The sequence below is a fragment of the Lottia gigantea genome, assembly GCF_000327385.1.
Source record: "Lottia gigantea unplaced genomic scaffold LOTGIsca_129, whole genome shotgun sequence".
NCBI lineage: Eukaryota > Metazoa > Mollusca > Gastropoda > Lottiidae > Lottia > Lottia gigantea.
The window spans coordinates 226035-246113 of NW_008707410.1; the positions used below are offsets into that span (position 1 = coordinate 226035).

The 20079-nt window shown below is 34.9% G+C and overlaps 1 protein-coding gene across 1 annotated transcript; it reads left to right on the forward strand.

The window, feature by feature from the left end:
* Nucleotides 1-14203: 14203 nt before the first annotated feature.
* Nucleotides 14204-19746, forward strand: LOTGIDRAFT_172234 (hypothetical protein; the record flags this gene model as incomplete). Its single annotated transcript, XM_009048816.1, has 3 exons — nt 14204-14225; nt 18211-18648; nt 18944-19746. 3 exons carry the CDS (start codon nt 14204-14206, stop codon nt 19744-19746), a joined length of 1263 nt encoding a protein of 420 aa, XP_009047064.1.
* Between the last annotated feature and the right edge of the window lie 333 nt (nt 19747-20079).

Below are 20079 nucleotides of genomic sequence, written 5' to 3' on the forward strand. Positions count from 1 at the left end.
CATTTTTTTGGGCTCAGCTGTTTTCTTCAAATTTTATTCAATAAACTTTGTTAATAATGTAGCATTTTGTAGACTGCAAGGATGGGAACCCTATGTATCAAAGCAAAAAAATATAGTCAATAGGGATTTCCGAATTGAGAAAGAGAAAATATTAGGCAGATATTCTATAATGGTCTCTTCAACATTGCGAAACTATTACAGGTCTTGTTCCTGATATTCTCATATGCATATATTACACATATCATGACCACATCGCTCATAACTGGCCAAACGTTATATGCAGGAGAACCAGAAGTTGGATTTTTAATCTAAAAAGTGACACAGGCAGCTGAATTTAGCTCTTTCATTTCAAAATTTAGACGACTATATCCCTTTCAATAATTGTAACAATTGCCCCAAAGCAAACAAAACTAATTAGATAATAATTATTCATACTATATAGTCTAAGTTATCCAGACACTTAAAAATTGTAAAAACTTCGAAGATAATGTACATTTGCAGCAAATTTTAAAAATAAACCTCTTCAAATTTCTAATCTTAAATTAAACATCTTAAAATATCTCATTAAAAAAATTCATATCTATAGACTAAGTTTATGGGTAAATGAATTTCATCGTTTTCCCATATCAACCGGTTTATTCAACTTTTATCAGAATTTTATTTCTGCATCAATATAATGCACTTATCTTTTTCAATGGATTTGGGTCACATAACATAATTAAGTTTCATATTGAACTTGTTTGGCTATAGAGCATTAGAGGTAGTTAATATGTTAACAACAATTTATTTATATCAAATTATGATAGTTGTAAAACATAAAGAAAGAAGAAAATAAACCATCAAGGATCAAGAATGTGTAAAATTTTATTATTATTATTGTTATGAATATATTGAAAGAAAGGTGGATATACACTAATAGATGCAATGTTTGAAAATATAATTTCCAAGTGTAGAACCATCCCCAGCCTCCACTATCTCAATTGTAATATAACGTTTAAATCATTACTGTAAGTATTGTATTAGAAACATATATATATTTACTGTTCCTGATATTTTATACCAATATTTCAGATCAATATTTCGATGGTCAGCTCTTTGGTAATTTGAAGCGCAGCAGCCTGGCGATGGCCTGGATACGAAATCCTCATCAGGACGGCTTGTTGTGGAAAGGGAGGTTACTTGTTATGGCCTTTTTTTTTTAAACAATATTTTAATCACATAAATATGGAAAGGATTGAGAAACATAATAATATAACCCCTCTCCTGTCTTTTACCTTGACTGACATCTAAGACCTATATTTCAATGAACTTTACCATTGATTTCGTGTCAGTTTGTTTATCTATAGTCTGATTATTATACTCCATCATTAATATTTTACATCTCTCTGGACAAAACTTGATCTTATCTAATTTACGCCTTTTTAACCTCTTTCATCTCAGAGTCACTGTTTTAGTTGTAAATATTGATTAGCTCATAGGAAGTTTTGGTGACTCAGTGTTTGCTAAAAGCAAAGTGAAGTGATCATGAGTACCCAACAAAACTCATAGTTCAGTTACATGAGAGTTGTGTTAGAAACTTTTGATCTAATAGGTAACCATACGCAACTGGTGATTACTAGGGTGTGAGGGCACATTAACTTAGTTATAAGACCTAAAAACATTGGAATAAATTGTCTAGTTGTTTAGCTGAGACAATAAACAATAACAAAGGCCCTGTGTGCTACAGGCTGTGAATATGAAAGATCTTTCAATAGATGGAAATTTAAAAAGAATAAGCTGTCTTCAATTAAAAGTTAGTAGGACATAAAACTCTTATTTCATTGGTATAGTTAGGTGTATAACATTTAAAACTCCACACTCCATTTCATTTCCTTCCAATTTCAACATTTTCAATTAACCTCAACAGAATATAACTAGCTAAATTTTTGTGGTCCATTAAATAAGATATCTATCAATGGAAAACAGATAAATAAGATTTTTGTGAACTTAATTTTTAAAGGAAGTCAAATGTCTTACAAAAAATTTCCTCATGTGTCAAAACTGCCCTACTTTTTATGACACCAGACTTTGATAACACTGTCTGGCCTCATTGATTACCAAGGTCAATAGAAATGTTAATTAGTTAATTACTGATTAGTAATTAACCTAGTTTTGTCAACAGGTGATCTGACATCATGCCTCATTTGCTCTTCACATCAATTAGAGTTCTAAATATGGACAAGATGGGTGGAGATGACAACAATATAGTTTTTAAACCAGTTTCTCCTGTCAGCAACTTGGAAGTCATAGGGGCTATGAAAAAAAGTGTAAAACATTAGGATATTATAATTAACTGAGGCCCTGCATGCCACAGACTACATATAAAAGCTCTTCAACAGTTATAAATTGAAAACAAATCTATATCTGAACTGTTATTAATTTTAAAATTGTTCATGATCTATATTTGGACTGCCATTAACCTGGTCAGTGGAATGGAAAGTCTAATGAAGTAAAATAATTAATAATAAATAAAGTCAATTAGTTAGTAAACATCATCCTCATAGAGTCACCAAACAAATCATAACTTCACTAGAGTCACCAAACAAATCATAACTTCACTATATACAATATTTAGTTCATCTGAGCATACCACACCATCATAGAGTCACCAAACAAATCATAACATCACTATATACAATATTTATGTCATCTGAGCATACCACACCAAACAAAGTCATAACTTCACTATAATTGGAAATAAACTTGTACATAGGAAGATTTGTAAATACCAATGAAGTTGCAATGAAATCAACATTTTTAAAAACTTAAAAATTGAAAGATTTTCATCCTTTATAAGCTATTGTTCTGGTATCAAGCTTTTAAATGGAACAATGAACCAAAGTCGCCAATGCAAGTCTCTCACAGTTTGGAAAAATTCTCGCCTAATGCTGCCACCACCCTTACAAAATTTTACTCTTAGCACATTGTATAGTGTTTTATGCCTTTTTTCATTATCATACGTCATTAGCAAGTCCCATGCTTTCTATGGGAATGTTATTACTATTGCACATTAAAAACCACCCCATAAAATAATCTAATGTATAAACAAGGTAATAAAAGTAAATTAAAAAGTATTTGAGATAATATCAAACCACTAACAATCAACTATAATTGTTCACCGATTTGCTTCACTACACTCAAATGACTTGCAAAATAAAATGTCTTTTTATTTCATCTGTCAATTATTTGGTTAATTCATTCATTTATTCATTCTTTCATTTGTCCGTTTAAGCTTTTCATTTATTCATTCATTCATTTGTCACTTTAATCTTTTCATTCATTTGGTCATGATTCATTCTTTATGTGTCAGTTTTCCACAGACAGAAGATCCTGCGTTCATTCTTGTTCAATATATTCTATTACTTTCAGTATTGTGTATTGTTCCTTAATGTTTGAATTCATTCAAAACCAGAATGTTCGGATTCCACAACCTATGTTTTCCTTAATAAACAGTTGCATTGTCGTCTGCTAGGTCATTTTGTGTGTCTTTTCCGTTGTTTGCTTGGAAACAAGGTGTAATAAGTTTGAATACCAGTAAATTTTGCTACCCTGGTTAGTGCTGTTGTAAGCTAGCTTTATGATGTTTCTGACTCTATATTGGCTGGGAAATAAAAGATAAAAATTGATTATAGGTGGTTAAGTAATTAAAATGGTGTACGTAATGATCTCTAGGTAATTAGCTGATAATATAATATGTAGCGCGCATATCATTATATCTTGTACTGACTGACTTCATGTTGACATATCCTGGTATTAGTACATGCTTGAAGATGGTTAGAAGAATCAGAAAATCAGGAAAAGAAGGGAGTGGGGATGTAGTAAGGTCACACTTTACCTTGAAAAAAAAAGGGCAGGGATTGTCTAGTTTAGAGAGGAAAGGCGATGGAAGGGCAGGTTGAGGGGGATAGTTATCTTGTACTTACTGACATGGTTTCAACAATTCTGCATTTAGTGCACTCTTGAAAAAGTTTGTTACCATACAGACAAAAAGTGCAGGGACAATGGTTGAACAGTTAAGAAGGGGGATGGGAGTTCGATGAGAGGGGAAATTTGTAGGTTGTCTTGCTGTCATGGTGTCAACATTTCAGTGCATCCTTCAAGAGATTTAGTTTATATGAACTCGGGAGTGAGAGAGATTACAATGTTTATCTTAAATGATTTTTTGATAATCGATTTTTGACTCATTGAAACAATGGACACTACAGTTCTCATCTTTATGTATATCATTAATTTCTTGGGTCAGGGTTTTTATTTTGGTACAATTTTTGAGTTATCATTCTTCCCTTGAATAATTATGTTTTTCAATATCTTTAATTATAAATAGCTACATTGAAATTGAATTAAATACAGCCACATTAATAGAGTAATAAAATTGATGCACTTGGTTACTTTTCCTTATCTGTGTACTGTTTGACTCTAGTTTATATTTCTTACACTTGGTTAATAGTTCATTAACCACACTGTTCATTCTTCCTAGGGACAACTAATCTATAGTTCTATCAGCTGATAATTAGTCAATTACACAACTATATCCCTTTATTATAAAAAAAAAACATTGATAATTTTGAAAAGATAATAATTATTTTGTCAAGGTTCTTTATCTAACATCCTCTGTTCCTGAGGATCCTGTCTATCAGCTCGTCCTTAACCAGACATCTTGGAAATGAATTTACTAGGATAATTTAGATAATCCTGTCTATCATATTGTCCTTCCAGTCTTGGCATTATGCTATTCTTTTAACAATTAGCCTTTGTTCCTTACTATTCTGATCTAGTTTGGGATCAAGAAGGTGAAAAGGGTTCTGCTGTGTGCAATGAAAATAAATTTTGCCAAGACAACTTAATTAGACTACTCTTTCTCAATTTCCATTAGCCTTGAGATCTTTCAGGTGCACAAACTTTAGCACATGTGGCCATGGTTTATTATTTCATCAGACAATAAACAAACCTGCATCAACTAGATTGAAAAATCTGAAGGTTCTGCCTCAATCTTTACTGGAAGTAGATTTGCTTTCTTCTTTTTATCAAATCTGATTGGTCTTACTTCTAGTGACAATATAAACCAATGAGTTGTTCAAATTTTAGATAAGATTATTTTCATTAGTGAACATTCTGACATCGGACCCCCAAATAGTTAGGGTGTGTTTCAAATTGTATTTGTATCTACAACAAAGGAGTGATACACCAGCATGGTACATGTCAAAAACTAGTAACCAATACTACAAATGACTATTTTAATACTGTTAATATAGACTATAGGGTGGGGCATGGCTAGAAATAGTGCCCACTCATTTCACAGTACAGTTACATAAAGCTAACTAAATAATTTTTTTTAAAAGGGATATAATTGTTTAAATATTTCCATCATCAGCTGATAAGACTATGATTTTAGCCATGTGAAACAAATGTCAGAATGACTATTAACATCTAAGTTGTCTATAATTCAAGACATTTCTAAAAAAGTACTCAAGTCATCTTTATGAATCTGTATCAGCTGCAATGTATTTTTAATACATCAGAAACTATTTCATATTTCTACCATGTTTCACTATGACAGGTGAACCTCCAATAAGTTATTAGGGGGTGAGAGTTGACATTGCTTTTGAGGTCATGAATGATGACACATGATTTTTAAATTAATCAATAATCTTCCACATAGTCATTTTGATTCTTAGTGAACAATGAACAAACTCTCAAGCCTACAAAAACCTCAAGCAATCTACATCTAAACAATTCCCTATCCCCAATTATTCCATCCCTCCGCCCTCCTGGAACCCCGACTCTCAGCTTCATAAGCCTTCTCTAAAACACTACCCTAACACTACCCTCCCCTCCAAAAAAAACATTGGTTGATCTGTGTTGTAACTTATAAAAAATGTATTGGTTTTTCTTTGTTGTCAAACATGACTTGAACAGGAGTCTAAAGTTCACTGTCCTCCTTGAAAAATGTCAATTTTTTTTAATAGATAACAAACTCTGGGCAATTACCTCTACTTCAATATCTCAACCTGTCAATCAATCTTCAATATTTATATCTGCACTTGACAATATTACCTAGTTTTAAGAGCCAATTGCCCATATACATGTTCACAGGATAGGTAAATATCTGTATACTCGTACACAGGGCAGATAATCATATACTCGTTCACAAGTCAGTTATAATTCACAGGGCAGTAAACCATATCCTTGTTCACAGGAATTGTAAACATATACTTGTTCACTTGGCAGATAAACATTTCCTTGTTCATGGCGCAATTAAGCCATGTTCACAGAGCAGATAAAACATATACAGTTAAACATATCCTTGTTCACTGGAATGGTAATTGGGCAAGTTAGACTATCCTTGTTCATGCGACAAGTAAATATAAAAATGTTCACAGGCCAGCTTAAACTAAACATGTTCACAAAGCAGGTAAACATATACATGTCCACAGGGTAGGTAAATATATTCTTGTTCAAAGAGACGGTTAAACTATCCTTGTTCACAGGGCAGGTTAACCTATCCTTGTTTATGGGGATGGTTAAACTGTACATGTTCAAAACTCAGGTAGATATAATACATGTTCAGGTGGGGAGGTAAACACCCTTGTTCATAAAGAAAGGTTAAACTACACAGGAAAATATATCTTTGTTTATAGGGCAAGTTAGCATATCCTTTTTCACAGGAAAGCTTAAACTGTATATGTTCACACGACAGGGAAACCTATCTTTGTTCACTGGGAAGGTTAAACTATATATGCTCACAGGGCAGGAAAATACTATAGTTGATCAGAGAAAATGTAAATATAATTATACTTGTTTACAGCACAAGCTGAAAGGATTATCCCAGAGAGAAACGTGACGTTACCTGGCAGGCCCCTTGGATGATTTGGACTTGTATGGTTTGTATTATCATTAGTGCATATACATCTTTCTGTCGACTGTCGCAATTTACGACTTTAAGGTTTGCTCGTAGTCGGGGACGTACTATGCACTTATGATCAGGTGTAGTATGGAACTACATACTCTACAGTCAGCTGATATCTCCCTCTCTTCAATACAAACATAATTCATTTGGAAAGATGAATAACCCATCAAATTTAAGTTTCTTACCTGTTTTTTGGTCGGGTCCGTAATCTCCGTCCAATCATTTGATCCGTGTTAGCGTTAATCCTTCCCCGATCCATGGGATCCACAATAGCCTTTTCCGAGTTATTGTTCTGATCAGCTGATTCAAGAACCGGTAACTTAACATTAACACCGTTCATTTCCAATTCACTGGAACTTCCCGGTGACAAGCTTCCGTTAGAAGGGTTAAAGTTACCCTCTTCCATAATGCCTTACTGTTACATCTGAAAATTGGATTATTGATGATAATGCCCTGCAGGTGTCCACAATAATCCAATAAAGGCCGGGCAATTTCGTTCATACACCACGATAAAACTAGTCAATAACCGACCGTATGTTATAATAGCCCTATCTATATACTATACCGAAAGAGAACGAGCACACTGCATGTATATCCCACCAATGAAAATTTGTATTTCTAAAATTTTGTGATTGACAACCGCGATAATTAATTTATGCATAAACTAAACAACGACTGGCATGTACGGCACGTGGATCAGCACGTTCTAACGGTCTACAATCACCAACATTACGTCATTCAAGACCCGTTATTCCAACGAATCCTTCTGCATTGCAATAAGCGATATTTATAGAATAGTCTCGCTCTACAAGTCCTACTATTACACATAGAAAATCAACGACATGATTTCAGAACAGCTGATGAGATTTTAGTCCGAAAGAAGCAACTTTATCAAGCATTAGATAGTTATTTTCACGTGTGTCTGCTAATCTGTGTAGGGCGTAAAAATATGCTTTTTGTGGAGTGTTAGGTTTTTTTTGATAATACTCAGGTTCGGAACACCAGATTTTATTGAAGGGTGAAGACTGCTTGATTCGAGCATACAGTTCAATGGTTCGAGTTTGTCATTCTTCAAAGAAGGCATAGTCAAACTTGTATTAAGGAGACTGCTCAAAGATGACTGCTTACTGAAGTTGTTTGCCATAAAAAGAACCATACCGTGAAGGTGATATTATAAGACATACTTGGTGATCTGATTTCAGTCAAAGCTGCACATAGATCAAGTCATGAAGTATTTGCTTTACTAGCTTACATGGCTGAATTTCAGAGTTTTTTACAGAACGGAATTCGGCGTCTCTTTCTTCTTCAAGTCAACAAAACCGGTATGTGAAAGTTAACCCTGCTGCTACACCCCGACCTTCCAAGTTCTACAGAATCCCGGCACAAGGGGAGATGATACCTCCGATGCACGTAATGGAGGCTGTTATAATATGGCAAAATGTCCATCATTGTATACTGTATTGTGCTGCCCACCCGGGAGCAGTACAATATGACGCAAAACTCAATTCACTTCGCCAATTTACTATCACAGTCAGAAGTAAACAGAGTTTTGGACTAAATGAGACAAGCTAGCCTCGATCACCCACTCAAATACTTCAACTGGCTTTTGTCGTCTGCTGTACTCTCGTGAATAAACAATTGAATAAACTTTTACATTAGCAACAGATGAAGTATGCATCTAAATATATACAACTGTATTCATCGTGTCCTGTGGGGATCCCTAGGGCAATGACCTATGCCTTAACAAAAGCTAAAATGAATTGGAGTTTTACGTCATAAATTTCTCTAGCGACCACTGATGAGCAATTGGGAACTATTATGCAATGAACGGTGGTAATCTACCCTTCGATTTCAATCTAGAACATGGGTCAAGATGGTACTTTCGCAGCATCCCCCATCTCCCAATTAAAAAAAAGAAAAAAAAAGTATCAACCACCAGAAAGCTGTACAATGCCTTTGACTAAGAATTCTATGTTTTTAATGCAATATTTTAACGGATCCCGTTGAAGGAATCTAGTCCAACCTTCAGGCTTTCCAGATGTTCATTATTCATTCAGACCCCGGTCATGTACTAGGTAGATGTTTATCTTGAATCCATTGTCTTCAATTGAATGTACAGTGACCTATTCGAACTGAGTTACATACGGTGTTTAAAGGGACGTTCCTCGAATGTAAAAAAAAAGCTGATAGAGTCAGTTGGATGCAGAAACACAAAGTGCATCTTTAACAATAAAATATTTCCATTCGCTGGTATTTTTGAGTACTTGATAGCCATTTCTTTCCTGTAAATATATTTCCTATATCTTATCTTTCCTCGAACAAACATAAAATATACACCATAAACAATAGGACTATTCTTCACGCATAACCTACTTCCTCTCCTCATATATGAAGAGGTAATTAGTTAACAGGCGGGGTTTAGTAGGGGGGTGGGGCGGGGGGTGGTGCAGGGATGTAGAGAAGTGAAGCACTGTTGATTGCCTTTTGATATTCTTCTTTCTCGCAAACTATATATATGTTGTCGCCTGCCATGGTCCCATTGTAAATATTCAGCGGCACAGAGACTTATGTCTAGTCTTCTGGATTTGCACATGTGACTCTTGTTTCTGCAACCGATCAAGTCTGTATGATTCCCCTCGGACCTCACAGATGATGAAGTGAAGGTCGTATATGTATGTTTTCGCGTATCCTACAGATCGATTTATAAAGAATAACGAAATTATTTTATATTTCAGATTAACAGAGCAATGGGGACTTGGGGTGAGTACAATTAGTCTTGTTACAAACTGCTGCAATAAAAAACAAAGTGAAACCGAGACCCTAAGACCCTTTCCGTAAAATTAGCTTTTACATTCAATTGCCAGAACCTCCTTCTGCCCCCCGAGATCTGACTGAAAGCGATATTGTCGTCGAAATATAATTCCCGAAATTAAATCTGTTGCAGTTCTTCTACAATGCAACAAAAATTTGTTTACAACAATGTGAATATTATAAATTGTGAGTTGAGAGTGTGATATCATTGAAGGATGATTCACGGTTGATAGGGTGTGGTGTTTCTATTGTATCACTGTGTTCAAATATTACACACACAGCAAAATTTATTCCATGTATTTTGTTGTTATTCATGTCTATATTATGGTATGGGTTAAGGCATAAATAGTATCTTGTGTGGCGTTTCAGCGTTCACGATAATACAACCCTTACGTTCAGATTATAGTTTTTTTATTTTGTCTACTGAACGAGTCCTCTTGTGTAGTGGAATAACGGGAATAGTTAATCTCTTTAGATATCACAGTGGCCCTAACAGGAAAAAAAGTAGCTGAAATGGGAATTATCCCTAACGGGAATTAACCCTGACGGGAAGACATCGTGTAGAGTTACGTCCTGAGTGGGGATTTAGTCTTGTCTGCTTGTTAAAACGTTTATTTGTTTAAATGCAAAATACTGATAATGTATATTTTTCTATATAATGTATTGCGAATACGGATGAGTGGCCAACCGCTCTGTTGTAACGATGCGATTTAAGGATTTGTCTGTAGACTGAGCCGCTCTGTTGTAACGTTAGGTAGCGTTTTTATGGTTTTGTCAACTGAGCAAGCTATTCTGTTGTAATTTTACGTTGTGTTTTAATATGAGTCACTCATAATAATGTTTTACGGTTTAGTCTATTGATCGAGTCCTTCTGTAGTAGCGCTACGTGCTGAAAAGCGTTTAAGGTTGTTGGCCTATTGGCCGAGACGCTTGATAAAACGTTCATCTGTTTAAACGATACGTGGCTTGTTGTGACGGTGCGTAGCTCTTTTATGTTTATCTACCAAAAAAGTAAATTTATATGTAGCAACGTTATTTAACGAATCTTTTCTTCTACTTGCAAAAAAGTGGCCCTGCGTTCAAATAGCGCAAGGTTTTGTAGCTTTTCATTCTTTTGTACATTATACTTCCTTATAGTTAGGAGGTAATACAAAACGTTGCCATACGATATTCTACGTAGAAGGCGCAGATAATTAGATTTTATTAAATAGGTTTAAGATTTAATTTACTGTACCGAAGACGACAACAACATCACAAACTGATAGAGTGTGATCTGAATTCACCATTTCTACTGGAAATTAAACATTTTAACTTTAAAGACATCAAATAAACAAAGAAGGAGATGGTCTAAATCACATTAATTGAGTTTGAAGCTAATAAAGGTTAGATCAAGTCGTGATGAGAATTTAAACTAGATTCAATCTGATGATTTTAACACTAGAGTTTTGTTGTTGGGTGACAATATATAGGGTGGAAATGTGGGTTTTAATTTAAAGATGCCAGGTCTGCCTTTTCGGACGTGGTTTTAATAAGTGAAGTTTTATAGGGCGCCTTGGACTTGACTGCAAGTTGAAAGTCTTTAAATACCCTTTTTGAAAATTCGATGAGAATCAGACTGTGGAATTTCTTTTTCTAGAAAATTTTTATTCACAGCTAAAATTCAGCTTTTAGACTTTATATAGAACATACTTAGAAGACATTCAAAGTCCAGAACTCATAAGATCGTGACTACGGAACGTGAAATTTTATGAATTTCACGGGTGAGGCGGAAGTTGTTGAAAAGTTGAAATCCAGTGGGTAATCAGTCGTCTTCTGTCTTATTATGACACGTCTACTCCATTTCCAATAATATTCTTGACTTCCATACATAATTAAGCAGGAAATAGACGAAGTGTACGATGTGGGATTATCCATACAGTAGAAAATAGTGCAAGCGAATTATGTCTGCAACGTGCCCAGACCCGTTTCTCGCGTGTTCACTTCTGTGTTTTGGATTTTGGGACAATACTTCGAGGATCAAAGGTTCATCGAAAATTGGAAAAGATGCAGTTCATTTCACTCTTTGTACATTACATGGGGTTGGCTTTTTTCAATCATTTCAGACGCACCTGAAAGTGAGACCTTGGACTCATCATTGGTTGGGCTTGAAGTGATCTAAGTGAGGACGTCATAGAGGGCACATCTCTGATTTGGATTACATAGAATGCTGCTGTCTATTACGTCCGCGCTTGTGATATTGTGATCGATTTGCCTTTCTGTCTGTAATCCAACTACCAACTACTACGACTACCAACAACTACCTAGTTTGCGATATCAGCATCCGCTGAAAGCGAACGTTAACTTGTCATCTACCTACCTACCTACCTATCTTTTTTTGTGTGTGAAACAGGACCCATACATCGCCACTTTAAACCTGATTAGTGTATATAGTAAAGCAGTACATTATAGCCTATATCTAACAGAGAACAAAGACTTAAATCGATAATTTTCATGTCACAGGGTCAAGGTTGTTTCTTTGTCTCTTATTTTATCTCAACCCCGTCTTGATATTGAGAAAATTTATATTATATTGAACCAAATGGAGTTTTACGCTGTTTTTCACCGTGTGTAACAAGCTGTTCACGTAAAGGATTCGAAAAAAAAATCGAAAAGAGTAGGCTTATGCTTCTGTCCTGGCAAATTTTTCCTTATTGCACACATCATGACGTTGTTCGCCTTCATTAGCCCTAGAAAAGTAGGACATAAAATTCCATTTCATTTCTTAATACCTTGTACAAAATCGATTTAGTTTCAGTTAAGTTCAGACTGTGTAAGTCCTACTTTAAGTGCTGTTAGGTTGTCATTAGATTGAACTAATGCTATAGAGTCTACATCTAGTCGTTAATTTCTATATCAGCTGACTGAACTTAAGGGACACAGTCGTCCAACCACTTAAAAGTAACGATGGCTTGGCCATCAGAGTATGAGTAAATCTGTCATGTGGTTTTAAAAAAAGGTCAATTAACCCGCTTTGATGTAGCCATTTTTACCTTTTGTTTTGTAAATATGACCACACGGACAAAAATCATGAGTACTCGCAATCCCTTTCGAAAGGTCGGTTGAACTCACTGCCTCGTCGAAACTATTTGGATAAACAATGTATCAACCCATTTATTCTTTGGGTTGTGACTCCTCTATGCATCTCCAGCCAGGCTACTCCGAGTGAACTCGTCTCTTAGGACTGTCTCTAACGTCTGGTTTTTTAAACGGCAAGATCCCTTGACTGTGAATGAAAGAGGACATGAAATGAAGCAATAAACATGGTGGTAATAAAACAACATGGTGAATTAGAATGAAATAAATCTCGGTGATATAAAAATCAGCCAGGAAAATATTCACACAGGTTTTACATCATGATTCTAACACGTTTAAAGGAGCAACTTCTGGTAACAAATATACAAAATATAAATTAACAGCTGTATCAGGTCTCTGAAATGAATTCCAGGTTGACAAACCCAGTCGCATAGTGTCACCAGAAATTCCAAGATAGTGTGAATCTCTTGCAATCTTTATGCTGGTGTGAGCTATTTTCCAGGAAAACGAATTAACTGGAAAGACGACCTTTAATTTGTTTGATCTTGGTTTATTACCAAACACCATACCATTGGGAATAAAAATATGATTTTATGATGCAGTTATCATGTATATTTTTGATGTTTGGTCTTTATATGTCCAATACGATATTTCTATCAACTAAAGGTTAAAGGGGTGTTACTACGAAATATTACTCTTTTGGCTTAATGAGGCGATCCCAAAAACAAAAATAAAAAATACCCCTAAACCAAAATCCATATTATCAAAAGAAGTTACAAAATATAATCAGCAATCAGTGCTCAAGGATGCTCATATTCAAATAGGTATGTGGATTTCCTGAAATAACGCTCATATAGCTCTTTACATTATTAGCCATGCAGAATCTGCCAACAAGATGCTTGCATAGGCTACAAAATAGACATGAATAGTTTCCGAATTAACTATTAAAACATTATTAACTATTTGAGCTCTGTGAAAGGGGTGGCTAGTTGGCATACTCAAATAAAGTTTTTTTTTTATGTGAACGTTATGAAAGTACGCAGTTGTTAGTGACGATGTAAAGATGATTCTATTATCAGACTAGGTTCCTTTAAAGAACTGAAGTACGTGACGATATGTGAATGGATCTATTACCAGGTTAGGTTCCTTTAAAGAAAGGAAGTATGTGACGATGTATAGACGGGTCTATTACCAGGCTAGGTTCCTTTAATGAAAGGAAGTACGTGACGATATATATAGATGGATCCACATGTACTACCAGGTTAGGTTCATTTAAGATAGGAAATATGTGAAGATGTATATAGATGGATCCACATATATTACCAGGTTAGGTTCATTTAAGAAAGGATAGGAAGTACGTGAAGATGTATATAGATGGATCCACATATATTACCAGGTTAGTTTCATTTAAGATAGGAAATACGTGAAGATGTATATGGATGGATCCACATATATTACCAGGTTAGTTTCATTTAAGATAGGAAATACGTGAAGATGTATATGGATGGATCCACATGTATTACCAAGCTAGGTTCCTTTAAGAACGGAAGTACGTGACGATGTGTAGGTAAGAATGAAACGAAGCAGGTGGAAGAGAGATAATAATGGAGAGAATTAGTAACAGATATTTTCTATCAAATTATACACAAGTCTGCACATGCATGTTTACTGTCAAAACACACCACTACACGTTTTCACGTTTCTCTTCAACTTTCTTTTATAGTCAAATTACACTTTTCTGTGCAGTGCCGTTAAAAAGATAATGAATTACTCTAAATATTGGCTTATACTTTTCGGTTTGCTGAAGTAATAGTTCAAAATGAAAGTCAGGTGAAATTTTCACTACGCAAACGTGGTGCACGTGCTTTTAACTCTTTTGCTCAGATAAAAATAAAATACAGGTCTGTGTTGTTTTGCACGTGCATTGACCTTGAAACATATCATGACTGGTTGATGAGGACTATAGTTTGGTGAAGGAAAATCTTTACTTTGTTTGCTGGCACTGGCAAAAGTACGTGTGAGTTGAAATGTGTAGCAACAGAGTTCCCAATACTTTCGTTCCATTAGATCAAATATTCATAAAATAGTAGGACGTAAACCTCAATTTAATGTTAATAACGCAAAGGATGCAGAACAGTAAAACGTAAAAAAAAACCAATTTATTTCATTAAAATTGTAGCACTTAAACCCATTTTGATTTGATCAGTCAATCCGATGCGATGTACAACATAAAACTCCGTCCATTTAAAAGCATTTAGCACAATCAGGTGCAGAACATTATACTGTATATAGATGGTAATATCATCAAACAGGGAGTGCACAGTAATGAAACTGTCACGATATAAAAGAAAGGTACTGGTTGACCTAGACTAGTAATGAGTAGGTACGATCAATAGGAGCCTAATTAAGAACAAACGGAACACGACGAAGGTTGAGTCGGTACAAAATATTTAATATTCACTTTATATATCGTACACTTGTTATGTCAGCATTCAGAAGATCGATATTTAAAGGAGCAATATCTCAAATATTGGAGTTCAATATTTCAATGTTTTGCTGATAAATTGGCTTAACTCGCACGCTATTAAGATTAAGTTTATTTGTGTGGTCCTTAAAATCGACATAATAATATGTTGAGTAATTCTTATCAGAAATGAGTATCGTGAACTGTTTTGGGTGGTCGATTTTTATGACTATAATAGTTTTGACTATTTATGGTTAATTGTAGATTTAAAAATAAGTATCAGGCGATTTCTTTAAATAACGCTGATTTACTGATCACGATACTAGTGCATTTTTTAAATTTTATACATCAAAAGACTTAAACGTTTACTTGCCGTTTTGGACTAGACCGGAAACGTGCAGTGTGCAATAAGTTAAATTTTGGCAAGGTTAGCGCATTCCCCTTGTATAGTCGGGGGATCCTTAATATTAATATGACACAAAGACAACGTGTACGGAAAGTCTGGGTATTTAATACATGGTTATTTTTTCAAAACCTGATATATAACTTCCCCTTCAAATTACTTATATAAGCAGTAGACTAACCAAGACCAAAACAAATAATACTTTGGCCTATATATGCGCATTTAAAATTTGCTATGATATTATAAACAGTTTGCATCTACATTCCTTAAATTTCTCCGACAATGCAAGCAATTTGACATTCCTGTCTAATTCATTTTGAAAATCATTAAAAATTCCAAACGCTCTTTTTACTAGAGGAAATAATTATCGAGGTGCAATCACATCTTTTCATGTTCAGATTTAATTAGGGGGTCATGTGGTCAAGCATTTTAGTCGCACACGAGATGAAGATCTTTGAGTAAAAAATACAGATTTGTTGCCGAATTTGAAGGAGGTACTCATCTGGAATAAATTAACTTTATTTATCTTTTACTATCAATTAATTTTCTTTCCCAGTGGTGCTCGTGCGTCGTTGGAGATTAATTTTTTTAATTATCAAAGTCAAAATATTGGTGCAATCTGAATTTTGAAGTTAATGGGATGGAGTTGGGGTGGATGGCACACTTAACTGTGACTCAATGCTACAGTTTTTGACTGAAAAAGCATGGGTTAAAGTCACTATATCAATTAGAAGCCGAACATAAGGATCATTTCATTTTATTTTTCATTAAAGTCTGTTCAAAGAGAGACAGACGTCAAACAAAATTTGAACTCGGAAATTTCAACGTGTACGTTTTCCGTTTTACTACAACTTTCCGTAATATTATATATTACACCGGAAGTTCATATTACTTTGTTTGTCTTGCCGGAAGTGACGTTGGCTATCGTCTAATGACTGACCAATGATTGATCGTACAGAAAGAAAGAGTAGGATTTTTGGGGGGTTTTATGCGGCCAACAGTCTGCTCAGTTAGACAGTTTTGCTTTATATTTAGGTTAGGAAAGCCAGGTGCTAAAATTAATAAAAATAAAAGAAATGTGCGCCTTACCTTATCTAAACTAGTGTTACTATAACTGAAAGAAATATAACCAAAATGAGTTATGAAAATAATGTGCCCGATTATCACGTTCGCATTGATTCAAACACTCTATATGGCCTATGTCTTTTAGGCTACACATAGTGATAATAACATTGGAAGGGGTATCAAATTATATGAAAAGGCCAATTTAATAAACCCCCATGTCTAATGTCTTAGAAGACAGTGTGATTTGTTTTTCAGGCCCAATTGAGTTATTCGGTTGGTACTGGACACAGACCTTTTGTGGTTTGAGTTGTTCAGCTAAGGGGAAACAAATGTATATGGGAATGACTTCAGACTACACTTGCTTTAGTTTCCAAATCTGCTATTATAGCTCGCCTCCAGACATGTTGCCAAATACACTGATAGTGAGTGGCGTGAATTTTATACAGTGTTTACAGATTTAAGCATGTCTAAATAGTCAATTGTTTTTTGTTCTAGCTTTCTGTGTCACCGTTTAGCATACATTTATTTAAGTCCCATCTACGGGCTGTCTACCATTACTCAACTCGCGTGATTTCAATCAGTAATTTGAAGTTTTGATTTGAATAAAATCTAGAGAATCTTTCTTCCGGATTTGTAGGAATGTTAAGTTTTTGTGTTTTATCTGTAGGTTATTACACGGGCCATCTTGATCTGATGAAATCCCCTTTTATATCATGTTCAGTCGAAATTAACAGTGCTAAGAGTGGGTAAAGAATAATAATATCTCAGAATTTTCCACTCAAAGAAATCATTTATTGTAGCCTACAGAACATTTGTTGAGTATTATAGGGTCCAGAACATGTGATGCATCAAACTTTCGTCAGATAATGAATACCAACTGGAGTCACTCACAGAAAAAACACGAAATGACACATCGAGATTTTGTGATAAGATCGTTTATCCCTGAAATGTGTCAGTTTTCTTCCATTGAATGTTTTTTCGTGTTAAAAGACTTGCCATTAGGCATTGTTGCGAATCTTAAGTATAAAATCCATTATAAGTCACAGATTTATTGTTACTGTACTAATCATACACACAATCTACCAGCTAGTCTAACACTTTCTGAGGAGTGGAATCAGTCTCATATATTGTCAATTATTCTCGAATCGTGAAAGGTCTGACCATGTGGAATAGGATCATAACAATAGGAATTATTTGGATTGATGATCAACGGAGCAGGTAAGCAGATGGACTAGGCTACGTCCCTATCCATTAATATGTAACACTTTTATTACTACGTTATGCGAACGTTGTTGAAATACGACTGGTTCAAAATTATGTGAGGTCCAAACATCGAGCTTCTATGTGCTATGCTATGCGATACGTTAAGTTGTGCAATTTTATGCTATGCTATGCTACACTATGTCGTTACATTGATTGATGTTGCCTGATGTCTGGTTTCGATTTCAGAATCCACCAATACCTCTGTTATAACAACCCAAAAGGAGCACGTGTATGTTCCTCTTCTGGATCACGAAGTAGACGTCAGGGGTGTGGATTTCATCACATTTTACGTCAAGACTTGTTCCGACGTCCATGTTGGTATAGCCTCGGAAGAAAGTAACTTTCAATCTAAAATGTATGTTGTTATGATTGGAGGGTCGTTTAACTCCGTATTTTCTATAACGAAATATGAAAAGCATAATTCGACTCGACTTGCACAAAGATATGCTTCATATTTGAACTGTAATGCCTACCTAAAATTCAACATAAGTTGGACTGGAGGAATTATGAAGGTGTTTGCTTCAGATTCGCTAATTATGCAAGGTGAAATTGGCATGAACAAGTTCCCGATTAATTACCTTGGCATTAGTACTTGGAAATACCAAATGGGCAACTGGATATTCGGTAAGAACTTATATTGATTTCCGTTCTGTGTAAAGGAGATTTAGTTGCAAGAAGTATCGACCGAAGTAACTCTCACATTCAGATAGGCATACATGTATTTTCAAGGCGTCATAGAAGAATGTTAATAACAATCCGTGTTCGTTTTGTTTTTTACCAATTTGGCATTAGTGTTTAGTTTTGGAAACATCTGGCATTTATTTTTATACAATTTGAGTTTTACGTTCTAATTTTCTTAGTTTTTAGCCTTGATAAAATATACCAACTGTGAATGCAATAGAGATATGTTCAATTTCAGAAATACCTGAATCTTTGGCAGCAACATCAAAATTGTTATCGTACTACTCGGTGACGTCACCTTACAGTTATCTTCCGCTAGCAACAACCCCAGTGACGTCAACAGAAGAAACAGTACAAACCTTTTCTGATTCAATATCATCATCTTACCAAATTACATCATTTGAATCAATATCTAAATTTGATACGGTGATGCCATCGGAGGGCACACGTGCGTCATTTGACTATGCATCACCACCGTACTTCATGACGTCATCGGAAAACCTGCAAACGTCACTATTTTCATCTGTTACGATGATGCCAATGGAAGGTCTACATAAATCAATATCAACATTAGAAATGGTGATGTCATCCGAAAACCTACAAGCGCCATTTGACTCTACATCATCAGGGCACCAAATGGCGTCATCTAAAAATCTACTAACGTCGTTCAACGCAATATCGTCATTTAGTACGATGACGTCATGGGAAGGTGGAATACAGACGTCAAGAATTAGTAAGCAGATGACGTATTTACCTGAAGGGGGAAATAGCTGTGTATGTTTTTGTGACAACCTGACCAAATCAGACAATGTGAATGAACGCATAACAGAGATACAAAAGGAATTATTTGTCAGTCGCCAGAATCTATCGGCAACCACCCGACGGTATATTAGTGTTTCAGACAATAGACCCAGTGCAGTTTCCCTCGGTGTAACAGGTATTGTTTGTCTAGTGTGTCCCTTATTCCTTGTTGTCATTATGCCAGATTTTCTCTCTTTTATAATATATATGAACAATAGGTTTGGTATTCCGTCTCCTTAATTGCGAGAATGTGCAGTAGACATATATGTAATTTTAAAAAAAATAATAATTCTGTCCTAAAAAAGTATGTTTCAATGAAAGACAGGCTTAGAGCTTCGAAAGAAAAGTTTAAAGCTTTCATGAATTGAAACACGACATATCTGCCATGGAAACTGCCGTAATGAAATTTTCTAGTATTCCCTTGGAGATTAATCAGACAAAAGGTCTCGCCTTGAACCATATGAAATGTTTTTTTTTTTTTTATTGCACGGAATATTATACATTTGAATATTTTATTGTTTAATCGATTCGATTTTTTTTCTCAATTATTCTCTTATGTAGCCTACGGGCCTA